At 33.7% G+C, this 21,492-nt stretch overlaps 1 protein-coding gene and 2 non-coding genes across 3 annotated transcripts; 1 reads left to right on the top strand and 2 right to left on the bottom strand.

Annotated features, from left to right (window-relative positions):
* Positions 1-902: 902 nt before the first annotated feature.
* Positions 903-984, bottom strand: Trnas-aga (transfer RNA serine (anticodon AGA)). Its single transcript has one exon. It is a non-coding gene; the product is annotated as a tRNA-Ser (tRNA).
* A 10,949-nt stretch (positions 985-11,933) lies between these two features.
* On the top strand, positions 11,934-12,006 carry Trnar-acg (transfer RNA arginine (anticodon ACG)). The gene has a single exon. It is a non-coding gene; the product is annotated as a tRNA-Arg (tRNA).
* Positions 12,007-13,375: 1,369 nt separating this feature from the next.
* Positions 13,376-19,072, bottom strand: LOC131848238 (protein extra-macrochaetae). The gene is made up of 2 exons (XM_059198031.1): positions 18,597-19,072; positions 13,376-14,730 (listed from the first exon to the last, which is right to left on the bottom strand). The coding sequence occupies exons 1-2, from the start codon at positions 18,981-18,983 to the stop codon at positions 14,689-14,691; spliced, it is 429 nt and encodes a 142-aa protein (XP_059054014.1). The 5' UTR covers positions 18,984-19,072; the 3' UTR covers positions 13,376-14,688.
* Positions 19,073-21,492: the final 2,420 nt, after the last annotated feature.

Genomic DNA, 21,492 nt, shown 5'->3' with positions numbered 1-21,492 from the left:
GCATAATATGAAACCCATATAATGATGAAATCTATTTTATATAATTGTGTACATATTGTACATACTGTACTCTGACAAATAAATATATATGTATATATCTTCAATCTTTAGTTAGCTGAGGTTTATTATGTAGCTTATCTACCAAATAAATAAATTATTGTTATTATTATTATCAGGTGTGTTTTTATATTCAGCAATGGTATTCACTTTGAGGTCACCGTCCTGGTGGCAGCCCTACAAAAGCGGGTGGTACACGCCAGCGGCAACGCACGTGCAGTCCATAATGAGCTTGCGAGACGGCCATCTTCCAAGAGATCTGCGTGGGCTGTGCTGTATTACAGTTTACTTTGCAAAATGCTTGCACGTTACATTAAATTTTACTTTTTCTGACATTTTACTGGCACTTGAGATAGTGACTTTTATGGGTTTGCGAGTACGGTAGGTATCGTCGAAGCCGATAGATGACTGTTAACATTTTCTATTAGGTGTATATTTTCTTTTATTATTAATAAAGGAAAATAAGGATTCTTATTCTGAAATCAATGTGAACCATTTTGAGGACCTTAAATTACTAAGTATTTTATATTTAAATGTTCCTTATTAGTAATTTGTTTCATTTACAAGTGAAGACAATAATTATACCTGTGTATATTAATACTTTTACGTTGTATTTTCCTTTTTCCTGCATCAGGTCTACCGGAGATCAACCGGAACATGCAAAATCATAAAGATTACCCATTTTAGATTAAACATGCACTATTTAAAAATTTTTTCTCTTAGAAAATAGAATTTTGGATCTGTGTACCGCAGTACATGTTTGCGAATCATACGTACATAAGTGTATTTATAACAGCATTTTCATAAAAACACGGATAAGATAATTTTACATATTAAAAAAAATTCGCAGTCGGTAGGATTCGAACCTACGCTCCCAGAGGGAATCTGATTTCTAGTCAGACGCCTTAACCGCTCGGCCACGACTGCCACAAGCCAACAAGTCGAAATTAGGTACTACACTCTACATGCTGAATCTACATTTACCATTGTTTGATGTAGAGAGCCAACAATCAATATGTGTGATTATTTCGTATCTATATATTTGAAGTTATGTAAAAGGACTTAATTATAAATGTGTTTCTTCGAAATAAAAAAAAATCTATATTTTATTAATACATAAACGTGCGCGGAAGGAGTATGCAATTTCGCAGACTTATAGGTTATATAGAGAGAGCAGGTTGCTAATATTTTTGTAAAATGATACTCAAATAATACTTTAAATCAATAACAATTACCATATATTTGATAAATACTCTTTTGTTTATTATGACATAAGCGACTATTATACTTTTAATAAAAGCTTTTTATAGTAATGCCATATTTCATGAAATATGTATGTCAATTAGGGTAAGTACGTTAGTAATTTAGCAATATACTGCTAATGTTTGCAGTATATTGCTAAATTACTAACGTACTTATTTCAGAAAGGTATAGGTATACAATGTGTGTGATAGGAATTTATGTTTGTGTAACCGTAACTGATAATTTTATAGCACTTTGTAGACTACTGTAAGTAAATACTTTCGAATGATAAAGTTTATACTGGGTAAGTAATATCGGTGCAGGAGCACACTGTTGTATAATAATAATAATAATCTCAGGACAATTCACACAGCGCCATCTAGTCCCAAGTTAAGCTAGCTAAAGCTTGTGTTACGGGTACTAGAAAACTGATACAAGTACATTTTTTTCGTAAATATATTCATATTATCCATGGAAAACACCCAGAACGATACAAACAATCATACTCATGAATACAAATGTTTGTGCCCTGCGAGGAATCGAACCCGGGACCATTGGACGTAAAGCGATGTGCTACACCGCTATACCACCGAGGTCGTCACACGTTAAACGGTCGGTGTATATACACCATATATTGTGTAATTTGGTGTCCATAAAAATATGACGGCATTTTTTTTAATAATAATATTAATCTATGACAATACACATAGAGCCATTTAGTTACTAGCTAAGCAGAGCTTGTGTTATGTGTGTACATTGTCACGAATATCTATAAATGTTTGCAACGTGTGAGGAACCGAACCTTTGGAATTAAAGCGTGTGATAAACCGCTAGATTATCATCGTCGTCATCATCATAGAATGCGTGATGAAATCTAACTACATTGCATAATTTAGGCAAAATAAAACAATATGTACAGGATTTTAAATCTATTTTATCCGTAAAATTATTGTTTGATATCGACTGATAAGTTGATAAATGTATGTATTTTATATAAAATTTAAAACATGCATTAATAAACATAATCATATATATCTGTTTATTCATATCCACATGTTTGTATATATAGTTATAGGATAAGTACAAGTTATTTACTCAGCTGTGAGCGAGGTAGGTACTAAAACAAAATAAATGGAGCGAGAAATCCCTGGCCGGTTAGAACAAACGCCGTTTATGACTATGTGAGCACGCGCAGTGTGTAAGTACTACAAATATTATGTTAAGTAGCGAAATTAAATCGCGATCGTAAATCTGAATTGTCTATTTTTATGTAGCCTTCGATACGTGTAGCGTTTTGTTGTACATTTTTACTCGTCTTTTCCTGTTATTATTAATTCTCGTTAGGAAATATAAGTAATATTTCTAAGTTTATTATTAGGTATTACATATATTCATATTATATTTTTATTTATTATATGTGTATGACGTACAGTCATACACACAGACATATGAAGTGCAGACACGATTATCACATTTTTTGCGTCATTGGAATGGAAAACCAAGCTGACGGCCTAACTGGTGGTTAGTATATACGTGTGTATATACTTCATGTTATGATGATGTGTACTGTTCCAGAGGATTATGATATTATGTCTCGTTACTCTGGAATTTCACTGCCTTGTCTCACCAAACCGAAAACTTGTTTTTCAACTAAATTATTTATTACAAATTAAAATGTTTGGCATTTTGGCAACAGTCAAATACATCTGTCATACCTATTGCAATAGGTATGATAGATGTATTTGACTGTTTACAAATTCTCCCTAGGTTAAATAAGAAGTTAAACAAGATATTCAATATTGATAGATAAAGAGCGACGACTGAAGAAACGATAAACGAATTTAAATCCTGTAATAGAAAATATGCATAAAAGGACAACAACACACATACCTTCACTTCAATATTATTTTATATTCCGTTTATCCTAATATTATAAATACTAAAGTGTGTCTATCTGTTTGTTACGTTTTTACGACTAAACGGCTGAATGGATCATAATTAAATTTGTCACAAATATAGGCTGTATTAGGAGGATCTCAATCCTGAAAAATAATTTGTTAGTGAGTAAGAGTTCGAGTCACACGAAGTTGCGTTTTTTCTATAGATTTTTATCCTCGAATATTTTATATATGTTTAAGTAGTTATTTTTTTCTAGTTTTATAAAATATTCTACATATTAGGTACTACTCTACTTAATAAGACACACGTAAATCTTAATATGTTTTCTATCTACATCTACATAATTTTTATAGTTAAACAGTCTACTAACTTGTGTGTAGACAGTGCCGACAAATGTAATTCATCATCGTCATCATCATCATCGCAGCCCGGAAGACGTCCACTGCTGGACATAGTAATTATAGCCAAATGTAATTAATAATGATAAAATCAAATTAACTAATTGTGATGCATGTAAATATAATTTAGTTATAGAGCAGGTTTATAGAATAATTGAATGTAAATAGTTATTTATAGTTAGTTGCAGTATTTGCTTGTAAATTGCCATAATACAAGCTTTTCTGGAATCGCGCTTAGTGCACGGCGCGGCGCGTACTGCGCACGCACCATGACGTGAACAATGATTGCGCCCGCGCATAACCTCAACCAATGCATACGTAATCAGCAACTGTTGAATGCTAACTGGAAAACGTGACATAAGAGTTTATAGCCAACACTCATTAGTTACAATGAAATTTCTGTTCTTTTGAATAAGCTAAATTTGTTTATTCTGTATTCATATCCATTCACAGTAATATTATAAATCTGTCTGACTTTCTGTCTATCTGCTTATTGGTATTACACATCTAAATGAACCCAGCTGTAGGTACACTGCTGTACGAATTTTAATTCATTACATGAATAATATTATTACTTTATTTAAATTTAAATTATCTCTATCAACAACAACTACGCAGGTAACGGCTAGCGTTTTGTACAGTCAGATGTTTCGTACAGTAGTACTAAAAATCTTATTAGCTAGTAAGCTAGCCTTAATAGTATTGAAACTGTTCCACACAAAATGATTAATAGTTGTATGTATTTCAGTTGTTAACAATTCTAATCGGTTCTGAAAAATAAATGTGTGTGATTGAAATTGACAAAATCTATTCCAAAGCAGAATTGTCAGCAATAGTATTACTGTTAATCAGGCTGCAATTTCGTTTGTTTGACCGTCAGTCTTCCTATTATCATATTACGGAAGTATATTAGGTTAAACGATACACTCTTACATCTTAATCCTAACTACTACGATGGACATAAATTATTATTATATCTAATATCAAGCCGTGGGATGAAATAAGGTAGAAATATAAAACCAAAACTACAAATATGCCTTTGTTATAATGTCCCAAGAGCAATTTATTCAGTAAGGTTGTTTTAACACTATTTTCCAGTAGATACAGATGTATATAAACCGGCTTACAGAACAGACAGAAATCTAAAAATAGACTTCTGCATAAGGCCGTAGGGTTGTATGTATTCTGAACACAATGCACGAGGTGACTGGGTCATCGCTTCCGCTGCATAGGTGCATTGCTAAACTGTATGTATAAATAATATTTTAGTAATATGTAATACTCGACACTCAAGTTTTGTGAATGTTTGGGGGCTAGTGTGATTTAAGTTAAATATAGCCCAAAGATTAGAGAGGTTTTCTACATTCCTTAAATCTAAACTAACTAATATTATAAACGCGAAAGTTTGTGAGTTACTCTTTCACGCAAAAACTACTGAACGGATTTACATGAAACTTTGCAGTAATATTGGAATACAATAATAATATTGTGACAATAGTAATTTGAAGCTATGATTACCACAATATGATATACCACGAAGTAGATATCTGTACTAGGTCTATACCACAAAATTTTAAAGTACTTAAATTTATTACCTGCTTTATTACCCTGCCTTCACTTGCAGCTATTCATGAGCGTAACTAGAGTCTATTAGAACCCGCACAATTTCGCGTAATTTCCGTTGTCATGCAGCTCTTATCAAAATTAATAGAACAAGAGCCCACGACGGCCAGACATACGTCATATTAGTAAACGTGAAAGTTCTTGTATGTGTGTCCCCAACACAGGTAAGAACGATCCCCAAACATAAAACCTGGATCGTGGTTCCTTTGGCAGGTAACATTTTTATTACATTATTATTTTTTACTAGGTTATCAGCGCAGCTTCGTCTGTATGATAATTATCATTATGTTCTGCCAAAATTATATAATATCTTTTTAAATTATAGCCTACTCTCTGTACCTGTTTTTTCACCCGATAAAATTTATAGCCTATGTATTATTCTGATGTATAAGCTATGTTACTGTAAAGTTTAAAAAAAAATCCGTAGTTTTTGCATCAAAGTTTAACAAACATCTATCTATTCACCCACACTCACAAACTTCAGCGTTTATAATATGTACGTATTTAAAACATATTGAGATAAATAAAAACAAAGCCAAAGTAAAAAATTAAGTCCTACCAACAGTCAGTTACCAGTTCTAGTTAGATATATTTATGAAGGTTGAGGGGTAAACACAGGTCCTTTGGGAAATATGCGCAGCGTTGCCCTTTACACCCACTGAATATTTAAAGCCTTTAACTACACGGCCCCTTTGGAGTGAATGCCTCGCCTGAATATATTAAAATATTATCCTTTGTTTGTAGTTGTGAAGTTATTGAATTTTAATTGTACACTACTAGGAATTCACATTCAATGGAGCTTTTCTTTTCATAGGCGGAAATATTTTTATTACTAGCGACCAGTCTAGGCTTCGCCCAAATATTATAAGCTAGTAACTTCTGATCTGTTTTTCATAGTACAATACAGTCCGTATTCACTGATAATTTTGCTATCTGTATCTGAAAGAAATTTTTAAATCGATGACGTGTTTTTTATTTTATGCATATAAACAAAAATATAACAAATATTTTCTTTTTCTTACGTAGATAGACAGTAGTATCTAATAAAATAACTATTAAACAAAGCTGAAATAAAAACGTTGTATAGTGTTCATTCAAAACTGTTATGAATAATAGAAGAGAGGTTGGTAGCGTGAAAGGTTAACGAGTGACGTGCCCCAATGTGCTGCTCGTCTATGTAGGGTTACAAACTTTAGTCTCGTACGAATAAAAATCCGATAAAATCCCAATTGGCGCACTAACCTCATATATAATAGTATATTGAACAATTTTTTAGATCGAAATCTCGTACTAACTCATACGAATATCGAATAGCAATCCATCAAAATCTCGAATTTGTACGATGATGCTCGTACGGTTGGCATCCCTACCAGTCCGCCATTTTCCACTTAAGTCAATTTACTATGTGCAATATATACTGAGATGTGAAGGTGTCATTAGTTCGACGGTAGTCCATCGGTTTAGCATATCGTCTTATTACAAATGGTCCCGGGTTCAATTTCTCGCACGATATATATATATATATATATTTGTTATCACTAGTATGAAAGTTTGTTTTGGTCTGGGTGGTTTCCCTATATATGATTACTAAAGAAAAAAGTGTTTAAGTAATTCTTCCATTTTTCTAGTCTACTGTTATTATAACCTCTACTTAGTTTGGGATTAGAGGACGCCGTGTTAATTGTTATGGGATATTATTATTATAGGCTTACGTCACTTAACAGAGTAATGTTTGTATGACAATGTATAACCAATTTTTTTAGTAATTACTATTTGCAAGCTATTGTTTACATATATTAAAAATGAAAGGACTTTATCAATAGAACACAGTGCAGAACGGATTATAGAGTTTTTCGATAGTGTATGTAAGTGTATTAAATATGCAATTTAGGCAGTAACTAAGAATTTTGTCTAGAACGAAACAAGATTTTGTGTCTATTCGAGGACTACATATGCCTTTGTAATTAGACTGACACAAATTAATAGAAACCTTGTAATTTTAGTAATATGGTACTTAATGACCTTCTTAAAATGAGAACTATGGAGTAATAAATATATAAAGAAAATTTTTTAGAACCATTACAGACAGTTACATGCATTTAAATTTAGCTTCGTTTTAGTTCCTTTTGAAACACTTTTGAATGAACTTAGTGTTAAGTGATCTAGGGCAAGTGGGTAATATGAAAATTATCTGTACTAGCCGGAAGTTGTAATTTAACTCTACTTCACTGTGAAAATATTCACTACATTTTTACTCAATTTCAAATAGTATTTTTTTTCTGACAGATAATGAAATTTTAAACAAACAAGAGACTCTATTTTTCGACATAATTGGAAATTGGAATCCAAGATGTGCATGTTAAACTCTCACATTTTAGATTTATAAAATAAAAAACGTAAATTATTTACGCAAAACGATACTCAAAAGACTTATGGAGACCTATTTGCTTGACAGTTTTCCAACGAAGTAAAATTGTGAATACTGTTAAGTAGTCGTGTAAACAAGACAAAATGACGACATTTCGCGTCGCAGGAACGTGTTTACAATCACAAATGAATGTCACGAAGATACGAACTAAAATACCTTTTATGCGAATGCCAATAAGACGTATTTTGCAATTGATTTATTGTTGTTTGCGATTATATAGTCCGAGAACCGCGAATTATTGCAACAAGACGCGTAACTAGGCAACGTGGTTGTGCTAACCATAACAATAAGCCGTTGTTAGGCGCCTGAAAATATATGTGTACATTGTACCTAAGAATATGTGGCGGTGTTACAAACAAGTCGCTGTTTAGGCTCAGTAACATAAAATCATATTATGGAAATCTATATTATAATATTAACTGTAATCCGTGGCTATCGTCGGTCTAACGGCCCCGGTGGTCTAGCGATTTAGCATATCGCTTTACTTCCGATGGTCGCGGGTTTATAACGGTCTGGATATTTCCTAAGAATATTATGTATGTATTGCCCAAAAAAATTATATATTTCTGTCGGTGCTGTGCTGTGCGAGTTATTTTTTATTATACTTGGACCCGTGAAACTATAAGTAGCTACATGATATATTTATGTAAAGTTTATATACTATGGTCATAACTAATACTACAACTATTAATACAGGATATGGTCTACCTATATACTATTAAGTTCCTTCCGACATTTAAAACACGATAGAAACAGCCAACCCAACAGTCTTCGTTATTTTCACTATTATTATATTAGTACTTAACGGGTGTGGTCTATGGATAATTTGACTTTTAAAAAAATCTGAATAATGAATAATATTTACAAAGTATTTGGGTTAAGTAACCTTTAAAATTTATAATGACTATTAAAAGGCCATGCCTTGAATTTATTGCAATTTTTACAGAGTAAATACTCGTAATACTAGTAATACAGTGTAAAATACTAGTACTTCAGATAGAGCTTATCAAGACGACAATTTCGTGATAACTGTTCGATCTACGGTACTAACACAGCTGTCTGTTCTAAGTGCACCGGGCGCATTCGATCAGGATGCGTAAAAATCGATAGACTCAAAATATAAAAACACAAATATGTTATTAATGTGACCAAGTCATGATACCTGCTCATTTTATCGTTACGATTAAATTTACTTATAGATTATAGAATTGAGTCATTTTATTTGCGTCACTCTTATCATATTTAACTTTCTCATAGGTACTTCCTTTGCATAATATTTTCAAACGGTGATAACTTTAATCCGTAAGTTGTGATTTTGTGTGATTCGGGAGCCATGAAAACGTGAGAGATACTGGAAAATGGTCTGAACTACAATATCACATTTACTACGATAAATTAATATCATTATGGACACAAATTTTTCGCGGGTTTTTGTAATGATGGTGATTCTTTCTATTTGTGTTTCTATACATATTTGATGAAGTGTTAGTAGTTTATTAGACTGTCATAGCTAATGCATTGCCATTTAATTATGATTTACAACTACCTGTAAATCATAAAACCCGTGCACCTTCGTATGCATTATACTTACTTGACATTTATCATTATATTTCGCCCAAATTACATAATATCTTTTTAATTTATACCCTATGTGTTATTTCGATATTTAAACTACATAAATGTAAAGTTTCATCACAATCTGTTCAGTAGTTTTTGCGTGAGAGTACAAACATTCATGCATCTATCCATCGACACACACGAACTTTGGTGTTTATATTGGTAAGATGATAGATTTCTGTAAAAATGATAGTAGATATCACTGATTTAGTTGTATGTCAACATTATGCTTAGAAAATGTGTTTCGGTCTGAAAAGTCAGTCCGTTTGTCATTCCAGTTAAATAAAAAAGGCAGCAATAAGTTGATTTTAAATTATACTTCTAAATAGCGGCTCATACACAATATACAGTTTGAAGTAGAAGTGGTAGACAATTATGTATTCTACGGTATTAGTCGGTACTCAAGCACCCGTTATCAGCTTATCAGTGCCGGCGTCCTCACGCCAGTGCAAACACCTGCTAGACCCACCTGTTTACAGCACCGTTATAATCTAACAACTTGGATGGATTATGGTTGATTACCCGATAAAAATAAGGAAGCAGACAATTCCATTTTATTATTGTGGATTAAGAATTTGTATGAAGCCGTCTGCGTGGACACCTCTGTCTCGCCGACTTCTGTTGCCAGCAAATTGTTTGCTTTACAATTCCAATTGTTTTTGAGTTTGAAGGGTCAGCTATGGTAATGAAATTCCATAGAAAGGTGGCTTACCACCTTAGTGCTGTGACATCTTTGGTTCTGTTTATGGAGGACAGCCAACTATTAAACCATTCTTGTTAAAAAAAATATTGCTTCAATGTAAAATTGTAGTTTTTTTATAAGTATCTATTAGATTGCTTGATTGTTTTCAATTATAGAACTGTTGATTACTATAATTTTCCATGTTTTGTTATTTGACAATAACTGGCTTATCATTATATTTTTTTGTATATAGATATAAACCGATATTTATCTAACTACCTATGTACATCTCTGGTGACTAATTTTAGTACCTATGTACTTGAATATTCTACTTTTTCGTAGTGAGTATATTGGTATAAAAGAAATCGCTGAACATGTTATCGGTGTTGTCTCCAACAAAGAATTAATAGAAAATAGGTCAGATTTGAAGTAGCGATATATATATCTTACATTTAGATTAAATTCATTCTTAATTCATCGGACAACATTTATATTGAATTATTAAACCTACACTTAAACCGCTGTTCCGAATGTCCATATTCCGTTTAAGATACGAGTATAGGAGAAAAATATTATAATTCTTTGAAATACAATTAATTTAAAAAATAATAGAAATATGTACTACTAACATTAGAGATTTTTGCAATGTAATGCCTTTTCACTACAAATACAGGTTTAGTAGCGAGACGAATGATGAGGTGATTACTCCAAGTGTCGGCCACGTGTTTAGGAATTGAATCCATACTTTCGGTGCAGGTGCACTTGCGGTGTTATCACACGATAAGTTATCGCATTATTGTATGTGAGATGTCATGGTACTCACCTATAAAGATAATTGTAAAGTTGATGTATGTGCTGTCAGGAATGCATTGAGAGAGTTGAATATTATAAATTTACGTAAATTGTGAATCAAATCTAATTTGTTGATTATAATAATCCTCACTAATCCATAAATGCCGACTAATATTATAATAATCCATTTATTTGTCTATTGAAGGATCCTGGTGTAATGATTTACTAACCTGACTTCTTGACACTAAAAGTGATGTCGTGATTTGGCTGACATATTATATAAGAATCAATTCTTGAGTTCCTATTTAAATTTGCAACTAATTCTCCAACGTTAGTAAATATCCATTACAAACAAATAAAATTGTTCTAAGTAACGCATATCACAGGAGTTGTCGTAGTAGTTGTATTGCACGTAATGGAGACTAGTGACACCATTGTCTAGCAATGTACTTCACATTTGTACATAAGTGAAGTTAGAGATCTCAGTGCATATGTAAATGTGAAAGTGACTTTATCACTTTCTTTCCATGAGAGGTAACAATTTAAACAAATATTGTTACCTCTCATGGAAAAATCATAGAGTGTATACAGAAAGTAATAATACTATTCCATAGTAATAGCAAAGACATAGGCTACTCTTTACTCGGATTAACTAATACACCTCGTTATATATCAATTTATGTTTGCCTGCTAGTAGATAAAGAAATGTACCTACTTGTTTCATTTATGTGGACTGGTATGAACTTACCAATGAGATAACCTTTTAAAGAAAAATAGTTTGTAAAATTATGACAATAGTTGAAAGAAGTATGTCCATGTATTCATGATCACAAATAAAATATGGATATTGTAAATATAGTTTTGGAATTAATTTAAGAAATTTGGGTAGTACAACAAGTTCACAAAAAGGAAGGTATATTTGTAAAAAATCATTCGGGTACTTTACTATAACGTCAACGATTTCATGATAAAAAGTATTGCCATAACAATATTCGTGTTTATAAACTATATGTAACTATATGTATCATTCATTACACTAATGATAAAGATTGTATCGTTTAAAAATTTCACTTTGAATTCAACTTTTACATGAAAATAGGTATGTAACTGCATTGAATTTTCATAAACCTTCTTTCACAAAATTGTCAGATAATTTCAGGGAATGAGATAACAAATTTGATAAAATTCTTCTATGGGCCCTGTGGCGCAACGGATAACGCGTCTGACTACGGATCAGAAGATTCCAGGTTCGAATCCTGGCAGGGTCGCGCATGTATTTTTATTTATCTTTTACCGTTTTTCACTCGTTTACTCTGCGTTAGTAATTAGTCGTATTGTTCGACGTTATGACGGCATTGGGTTAATATTTGGCGAACAAACGCTTAAAATTTAGCGAACTATCTACACTTTATTTTAATTTCTAACATCCATACAATAGGACGTAAAATGCTGTAACTGTACCTCATTCGTTCTCTTTACACGATTCTCGACTGTATTTACAATAGCGTAGAGTGCCTATTAATTCAGAAGACTAGTTGTTGAAGTATGTAGTATACACACAGCTGACCAAATATTGTAGTCGCGATAATTGGCCGTGATGCAATCGCGTGATCTCAATGGACTCGTGTCGATTTCTAAGCATTTTTAGGAAAAGGTGAATACGTTAGTGACTTGGGAAGTCACGTGGAAATAAATATTTTATGTCATATATTCAATTACAGAATGAGAGTAAGACAAAACATATTTTGTTATTTAATATTAATAAAAAAAATATATAAAGAGGTGTTCTTGTACGGCTATATTTACAATTACGAACTCTAAAAATTGAGCAATTAGAAGTATCTACCTATATATAAATTATTTTAATACATAGTTTTAGCACCTGTTTTTAAAAAAAACTCTACGCTTGATGCCTATTATAATTTTCTTCGCATAAAATCACATATCTTATTTATGTTGTTGAATGAAGCTTGAAATTAAAATTATTAGGGATAGTCTTTTTTTCGAATGTAATGAATGCTGTTTACAAATATACGAAGTGATACGTTAGAACAGCAGATTAATCGATTTTAATAATCTTGTTGTTACTATTTTTTAATTGATTAAGTAGTATGTTTTACAAATAGAAAAAGAAATCCATAATAATAAATGGATATGTAATAATATTCGACAAGAAATTATATTTTTTTTGCATATTTTGAAATAATCAAAGTTTTCAATAAATATTTTTCTATTTGTATGATTTAAAATATTTCTTTTTAATTTGGGAATACTAACCGATTCCGTCACAAATTTTCGCCATTGTTGTTTGATTTTCGCATACTCATACGTTCGCACACTCGTAAGCCTTGCTTCTGAGCTTACCCGGGTGCTCTTTGTGGGTAGTAGTAGGCTTTTTGATATTATCGTTTTATACATGTAGCTTATCCTGGGATAATGTCAATATCTAAGTATTTTACAAACAGTGAAAGAATTTCTCAAAATGGGGCAGTGGTTTCAGAGTTTACTTTCGAATCTTTATCTTTGTAATTAAACTTAGTATATATAGGAATCAAATGATCGTCTGAGTTATTGGAGTATATTATTATAAAGCAGTCATCAGTAGGGTTTATATGGTTATTGAATAAAAAAATATAGTATAGTCATAATATTTTTTATTTTCTGTTTGTTTGATTTATCGGATAACTTATCAAGACAAGTCAGTGCGAAATTTATAACTAAATAAAAAAAGGAAACATGGACGAAAACATTGTGAAATACAGTTTACAATTTGTGACGCAAAGTGCTAAGTTTTGGGATATCCATAAATTACGCTTGTTATAGGTCGTATTTCTATTAAGTATGTATCATTAAAACAATTTCTTACGACTTAGTTGTTAATATAGGTACAATTGCGTCTATATGGATAGCCCATTGGTCGCCTGAGGTGTAAACCATGTTATATATTAATAATATTGTTTTTAGTAACAGTGTGCCGGTCGGCACATATATACTACTAACAACACAATTTGTTTGACCTCTACCAACGCATCCCTCAATAACTAAAACTATAACAGTCTATTTAAAATTATAATACACCGTAAGTAATAAGAATTAAGATAATTAAAGCATTTCCACCTTATTCAAAATAAAATCGTAATAGGTCTCAATTTGATACACTTTTCGCTATGTTTTATATCTTTTCTCAATTACATACAATATTTACATTATATAGTAGTGTGCAAACGCAACCAATAAATTAATAAGAAAAGTTTGCATTCGCACTCTATTAATACATTTCCATATAATAATAGCAAAAATTGCCATGCAAAATCACACTCAAGAATAATAACTTAAAGTAATAAAATTATATACGTAAACCAACTTAAAATTGATTTACTTCTTTGATATAAATGGAAGCATCGTTTTAAAACTAAGAATCTAGGACTGAATTCAATAAAAAGAAATTTAATTAAAAGAGCCATGAATTTTTGTACGTAATGTGCTACACAAAACTGTACAATTTATAAATACATACAAAAATTTTAAGAGACCAAAATGTATAGGATGTTTTTAGGTATTCCATTAACATACTGCTCAACATACCTATGTACAAACATTGAAAATTTACATTCATCTGACTAATAACTAATAAAGCTTTTTACATAAAACGTATTATAACAAAACAGTCCATCGACTCAACGAGAACGGTTAATTGCATTGCAATATTGAAGTCTTCACCGTAATGCCACGAAACGATTAAATTAAAATAATTTGTTGATCGTACATAACGAGATCGTGCTTAGGACATCATCGCGAGATGATTTTCACTGGAACTGCTGCTGGAGGCATCGTCTTCCTTCTTTTTTCTCAGCACCTCCTGCCTCGCCTCCCATCACGGCAACGGCCACGATTCGAGGTATCTTATAATTATCATAAATTACATTGTCCCTTAAAATTAAGCACATCACTTAGCATGACGGCCTATCTGGTTGGTTCTGTTTTTCAGGTGTCTGAAACAAAAAAATAAATACATGAGTATACGGCCAATAATATCAGTAATACCTAAAGAAATGGGAGTACCAATATAGGGTTCTATACGGGAACAGAAGGTGAGTCCATGTAATCATTTAGCGAGGGTGCAGCTACCAATCGTTGCACAGATGCGCGCGCACATGTTTTCCTACAATTTGACGATATGGAAACGGTACGAGCTAATTGAATACGTAATGATTTAAACAGTACGTTCAGTAAATTAACGTACAAATGTCACATGGAATGCTAGAATGACCGGTAAAGATATTCCCCGTTAATTCCGCAGGTCATATTAAAGTGATTGCGACTAATAGTGTATCGAGTGAGCACATGCGCATCCCGTCCGCGTTCGGCCATCTGTCACCGCATATGTGCTGTGTTTCAACAATGTTTTAATTCATTAGTGCCCGGACAATAGACCGCTTGTTTCACTACCCTAATTTGAGTGCAGGCGTGAACCTAACTCGAATGATTGTTTGATCAAATGGCCAGGAAAATATGAAACGAGTTGTATAATTATTATGCACGAATTGTTTACAGCGAGCACTTCAGTTGCAGTTTCAGTATAGCATTCTCAGTATCAGTAAGTGTTAGATTACCGCTTCCCGTCCATACACATCCGCGACACAGCTGAACTGGCGCACGTGGCCACACCCTATTTACGGACACATACCATAGGGAGAGCACACATGTCCCGAACGGATCGGGACTTTGCGAGAGCGCACACGTGAAATCCCTTTATGAGAGGAGCATTGTCGACTGGATAATGAATAGGTATGTGTACATCGCATTTATTTAGCTATCCGGCCACCGGCGCCATCACGTGTGCTCATACGCAGCTGCGAACGACCGTTACCCGCACAATGCCCTCGATCGATACGTTGTCGATGGAATCGAAGCTATCGGCGAAATCGATGCACGTGTGCTGAGGTTTGTCGTCAAGACATTTCGCGGTGTGGCGGCAGCGCAGCGCTGCATTGTCTTCTCACCGCAGCCTGTTCTGTTTATTAGTTCGGAGAAGCGTAAAGGTGCTCGTAAAACTTTCACGTGCGCGATTTATGCTTGAGGGACTCTGAGACAAAGATATTCAGAGGAGCGGGCAAGCGTGGGCGCGAACACCTGGCGGCTCGTTAGTGTCGCCTGTCGGATGAGAACGTCGCCGCGCGCCGCGTAGGCGTCTGGTTGCACTATTATGGAAGGATCAATTTATTTACTATATTGCCATCTTGACTTTCTTTAACTCATCAAAGAAATACCATATTTACCTACTCTCTACATGGTTTAAGAAATATTATTAGAAAGTAAATTAGTTCATAATAACACGGTACCGATATCAATCTATTGATTATGTACAACATGCCAGCTTCTAAGGGTTCTTAATTGGTTTCGAAAGACAACATGCGGGTCAGTAATTGGGTGACTAAGTGATATTGACATAGTAGGCTAAGATCGAGGACGTGGGGGCTCTTCCATTATATGTATAATACCAAAAGAACAAATAATCGACAATCATTGAAAAATACTAGAGATTATAAAGGGGTTGGGCCCATTATACGAAATAAAATTGGGGTAGTCAGCGTGGAGGATTACACGGCTAACCGCACTCATTATAGTAGTACTTAACAGCTTATTATGGTCTGAGCGAAAAGTCAAACAGCGCGTGATTCTGTTTGTCTTGGCATTTATCACTAAAGGTGAAATTGTATAAGTGGATAAAATTCGTGATAAATATTGATTAAGAATAATTCTTTGTGTAGGTAGAGCTGAGACTAGGTCCACGACCTCACTGACGCCCGGGGCGAGGCAGCTGCAGGCAACAATTATGGTCTCAATAGTGGCGTATGCTCGTGACCGGAGGTTTGTGGAACACAGCGTCGATGCCCCATGAGATACCGCCGTGAAATGCCGCCTCACGACGCGCACGCTTTACTTCAAATTCCACCACGATTGCCCTGAGCCATAATGTTCAAGTATGTACATTGCATTAAACGAGTATCTATACAATTTATATACTATGAACGAATCTCGAGAAATTCGATCTAATGTCCTTGCAAGTATATTCCGCATTTGTATTCAAGAATGTGGTCCGATTAGTCCACATTCCGATAGTTCCTACATTGTTATGGGCGTTCTGTTAGTAAATATATGTAGTTGAATTTTGCGATATAGTTGGCGCCCGCGCCTAATTAAAATAGTGGTCTGTTGGACATATTTTTATGGTATCGATGATTATTTATTGATAATTATGTACTGTCGAATATCTTGCTATATATTCGATTAGAAATGGCATGTTAAACGGCATATTAGACCTACGTAAATGTGTATAAATTAGACATAAATTTAATGATAGGTAGTAACTGAGGCGGTCGGCGCCATAACACAACATTCTGTGATTTTTGTCAGATATTAAATAAAGATTTTGATCTTAAAATAACTCGTTATTACTATGAACTATATGAATACATTACAAGAGGCTATTTATGTAATTTGATTATGACTCAAGATCTTTTGTAAGTACAAATAATGCAATAGTGAATTCGTGCACTTGGGCAGGATTAGTGATAAACTCATTATGAATGTATGTCGTTTATATAGCACTCGGCTGTTGTAAATTCAGCGAGGCACCTTACGTCTCCTAAATCACGCTTGTTTTGAACATTTTCCTCTGTTCCAACAACTGGCAGTGATTAAAATTTACGTGGCGCGACCAAGTATTAACGAGCGCGCATTGCGCCTGCGGCTCGTAATCGCAAGGCGCACGAATAAATCCTTCGAGATGCACCTGCCGCGCTCAGACATCGACAACACAATCTGGTCGCTGCATTTAGGTCTTTTGCGGTATTGAATTTCTCTTTGGTCTCAGTGAAACTAGTTGGTTCTGGCATGTCAGCGACGGAACGGCAATCACGCGCAGGTGTCAAGTGGAATGTTAAACGAGGCAGCATAAATACATGTTGAATATTCAGATTGTATGTCAGTACACGGTCGTTTACGCGGCGCCGGCGCAGGTGGCCGCACTTCAAGGCTGAAATTCAAAACAGTCGTCACGCATGCGTGAACAAAGTTTTGGTTTTCGCCGTATACGTGTTAATTATGATAGTGCAATTTTTATCATATTCAACAAGTTGTAAGATATAAGAATGGAAATGAATGAATGGGTTGAGTGCGAATAAATATCTATAATTTATTATTATTGAATTATTGTACTTGTTCAGAGAACTTGTCAAGCGGAGTCAATGATCGTGAATAAAAGGCGATTGTTTATTGTTATTCTTTCCACACAAAGCCATCTGAGCTAAAATAACAGCAAGCATTATGCATCCAATATTAATTGTTCCCGAGAATTGCGTCAAGTGTGTCCATCGTTAATTGCCAATCGCATCTTGGCGTTAGTTAATTGCATAAACAATTGTTTACAAGTTATGCGTGTGACGCCACGTGTTGTGAAACTCAGCATCTCCGCTTTTACCTTCCCGCGCTTGCGAAACGTGCAGGTGCGCGCCGCAAAAACACCGACACGACCGATTTCATTTATTTTTTATGCAATACGTATCTCTACTGTGCTATAAACACGAACTCTAATACTGCGCTGTTGGCTAACGTCGTTTTACTGACGACAATAGAAAAATGTTTTACACCTCAACTGGAAGCTCCATTTAGGATTTATAAATTTATTTGGAGATTGCTAATAATATACTTATTTATAATGAAATAGTGTATATATACCATCTTTACAGCCTAATATTACAAAGTTAGTCACAAGAAACTATTGTAAGGCAATTTTACATTTAGAAATTATAGGTAGTATACCGTATACATTGTAAATATTAATTATTAGACTCACCGTTTGATTTCTGTGTTCTTGGCTGGAGGTCGATCTGCGAAGGATAGTGTTAGGCGCCGACCGAGGTCCAAGAGGGCGTCTGTGAGGGCGCGACTGCGGCGCCACAGCGCAAGGTGGCGACGCAAGAGCTCCTTCTGCATCAAATTGTCCAACTGCAGGATGATTTTCCAAGGCGGACTGGAGGTCGCATATATAATCGATGACATGCTGAATCACTTCCAATTTTGAGATTTTTCTGTTCTTCGGCATAAAAGGCACCAAGTCCTGTAGTTTCGAGAGATACATCTGGATCTCAGCGTTTTCGCCTTCCCTATGGCGCTGGATACGACCGCTGGCGATTGCGGGCACCGAGGCGCCGGTCGCACACACTGCCGTTATTGCTTTCATCGTGAGAGTCACTAAACACGTACACTGGGATGGGGTTTGCGAGCGACACGTGTATAACGTGCGGAGCGCGAGAGAGGAATGACGAGTCGTCGGTACTGTCGTTGTATTTATGGTGTATGGTGGGGCGCGGGGCGGGTCCGGGTGGGCCAATGGGGGCGCGGGGCGGGGGCGCGTAAGCCTGATTTTTCCCATGGCTGCGGGCGCCTCGTCTGCCTGCGCTGGGCGGCCCTGACTAAGGCCGTTGCGCTCGTGACATGCACTTTGTCCTGTCTGTACTGTTGTTTATTTCTGGTTCTGTGATATTAACCAGTTTACTATTATGTTAAAAGGGCTTACAAAACTATAGACTATATTTGCCGATTACAGATAAATATGTGAAACTTTGATGTAGACTAAAAATGGAGTTGACTTAAGGAGTTCCTTTTACAGTCTGTTGTTTTATGTTTCCAGTATAGCCCTAGGTTTTCCTAATACAATTAGAACAATAATAAATTGAAATTACTGATTAATTTCTGTTACTTACTTTATTAAGCATTAGCGAAATATTTAAGCGATTTCAATTTTAAGGATCGTAAGGTTTTACAATAGATTTATATACTTTTATTGTTAAACGAACTCGCGAATTCGTTCTCGTGTATTAGTTATAAACACTCTGTAAGGTGATAAAATATATTATTAAGTCAAATCTACTTAACAATAAATTACTTTGAGAAATAACAATACCTATATGTTATTTTCAACTTCCAGTCATTCTTACTATTTCCACCTATACTGAACTACATGTTTAGACACTGCTTTTTTGTTGTCTCATTGATAATATGTTTACAATTTATATGTGTAGTAGCAGGTACTATGAAATTTTCGTCACATATTTCATGAAACGACGAGACACAAAGGAACAAATAAATAAAATTTAATAAAATAGAAAGAGACAAATCGCCAAATATAATATGTGTAATCCATTGTAGATAACTGAGTATATGATTTTATTAAGATTGTGCCTTCACTTCTTTATTACCTACGGATAATATTACTTATTTATACTTAGAAAATAACCCTGACCAGGTTATCTCAATATCATCAGTATTATAAAGATGGTTTGTTCTGATGGCTTGTGTTGGTGATACATACCTCAATTAATAGGTACAGTTTGTACTACTTTATGCAACCTTTGAAGATTTTTGAATAGTAGACATTAATTATTACATAACTACGTTGTAATCTCTTCCTAAATAAAGTTTTAATCTTTTACAAATTTATTGACCACTATAACCTAATCTTTATTAAATAGGGGCGTGGGTGAGGGGTACGGGGGGTGATGGTGACCGTGAACAATGGACGTACGTGACGGCATCCACTTGTGGCGGTCCCACGGCGACAGGTCTCGGAGGCTGCGTCGCCGCACCTGAAAAAATTCTTTTACCTTTAATTGTATAAATATAAAAACTTTTAAAATAAATATAATTTATTTTTACACTATTGTGTGAGAAATCGGAAAGTATGCTAATTTTAAAGGAACTGTCAACTACAACTATTCATATTCAATTAAAACAAGAGCTACATGAATTTATTATAGTATAAGTATTTAAAATACATATGACAAAAGCATATTTAGTGTAATATATTGTAATCAAAATTTTAATTATCCTCTTGTGTTTTTATGTTATAGGTATTAGACATTCAGATATAATAAAATATATCTACCAACATGTAGGTATTATATTGAATCTTATTTTATTTAGATAACTTAATTGTATAACTAAGAATCCAAAATTAAAAAATATAATATAATAATTAAAAAACTATATACCTACTATTAAATAATTTGTACACATGTTACGGAAGTAAATAAAATTAAAAGATTAATTATGATAAATTTAAAGATATATCTTTGTATTTATCGTATATTATATTCTATTGTAATTAATGTTATCAATTATAATTATTGTTATAAGTGAATAACAATCCCCATATTGACAGTTACTATTGATCTACAGCAAAATAGTGTAATAATATAAAACTCTATCTTCATCCCATCTCCATTTATCATTATTGTGCCCTTGCTAATATTAACATATACATTTTTATTTGTGTATGTAAAAAACTATATATCCTTATTATATAATAATGTTAATTATATATATAATTAACATGTGTTATCCTACTTTACAGCGAACTCAATATTCTGTTCAATACCACCGAAAAATGTTAATACATAGACTTAACGGAGTCTTTTCTGTCTGATATTGGCAGATAATTACCATTTTGTTTTATTTAAAAAAAATAAGAAGATAAAAAACCTGAATACATTGTACAGTACCCACAAGTAACTCTGCTTGCTTTTTTTAAATTTTTAAAAAAGATAAAGGTATATCTTTGTCTTCTAGTATCTATCTATCTCAAATCCAATCAAATTTCATTAAAGTCCGTTCAGCCGTTTAATGAAAAAGTTAACTTTTGCGTATATATATATTAGTGTCGAAGTTTGCTTTTATGATATCAGTGTGGA

Source organism: Achroia grisella, unplaced genomic scaffold, assembly GCF_030625045.1.
Source record: "Achroia grisella isolate CSIRO2021 unplaced genomic scaffold, CSIRO_AGI_Agris_v1 utg546, whole genome shotgun sequence".
Classification (NCBI taxonomy): domain Eukaryota; kingdom Metazoa; phylum Arthropoda; class Insecta; order Lepidoptera; family Pyralidae; genus Achroia; species Achroia grisella.
This window is presented reverse-complemented; position numbering and strand designations above follow the sequence as displayed.

Excerpts from the sequence above, each read along its gene's own strand:
- LOC131848238 (XM_059198031.1), bottom strand. The coding sequence starts at position 18,983 with ATGAAAGCAATAACGGCAGTGTGTGCGACCGGCGCCTCGGTGCCCGCA. Across the intron at positions 14,731-18,596 it reads AAGAACACAGAAATCAAACG|ACACCTGAAAAACAGAACCA; the intron begins GTGAGTCTAATA and ends TTTTTGTTTCAG.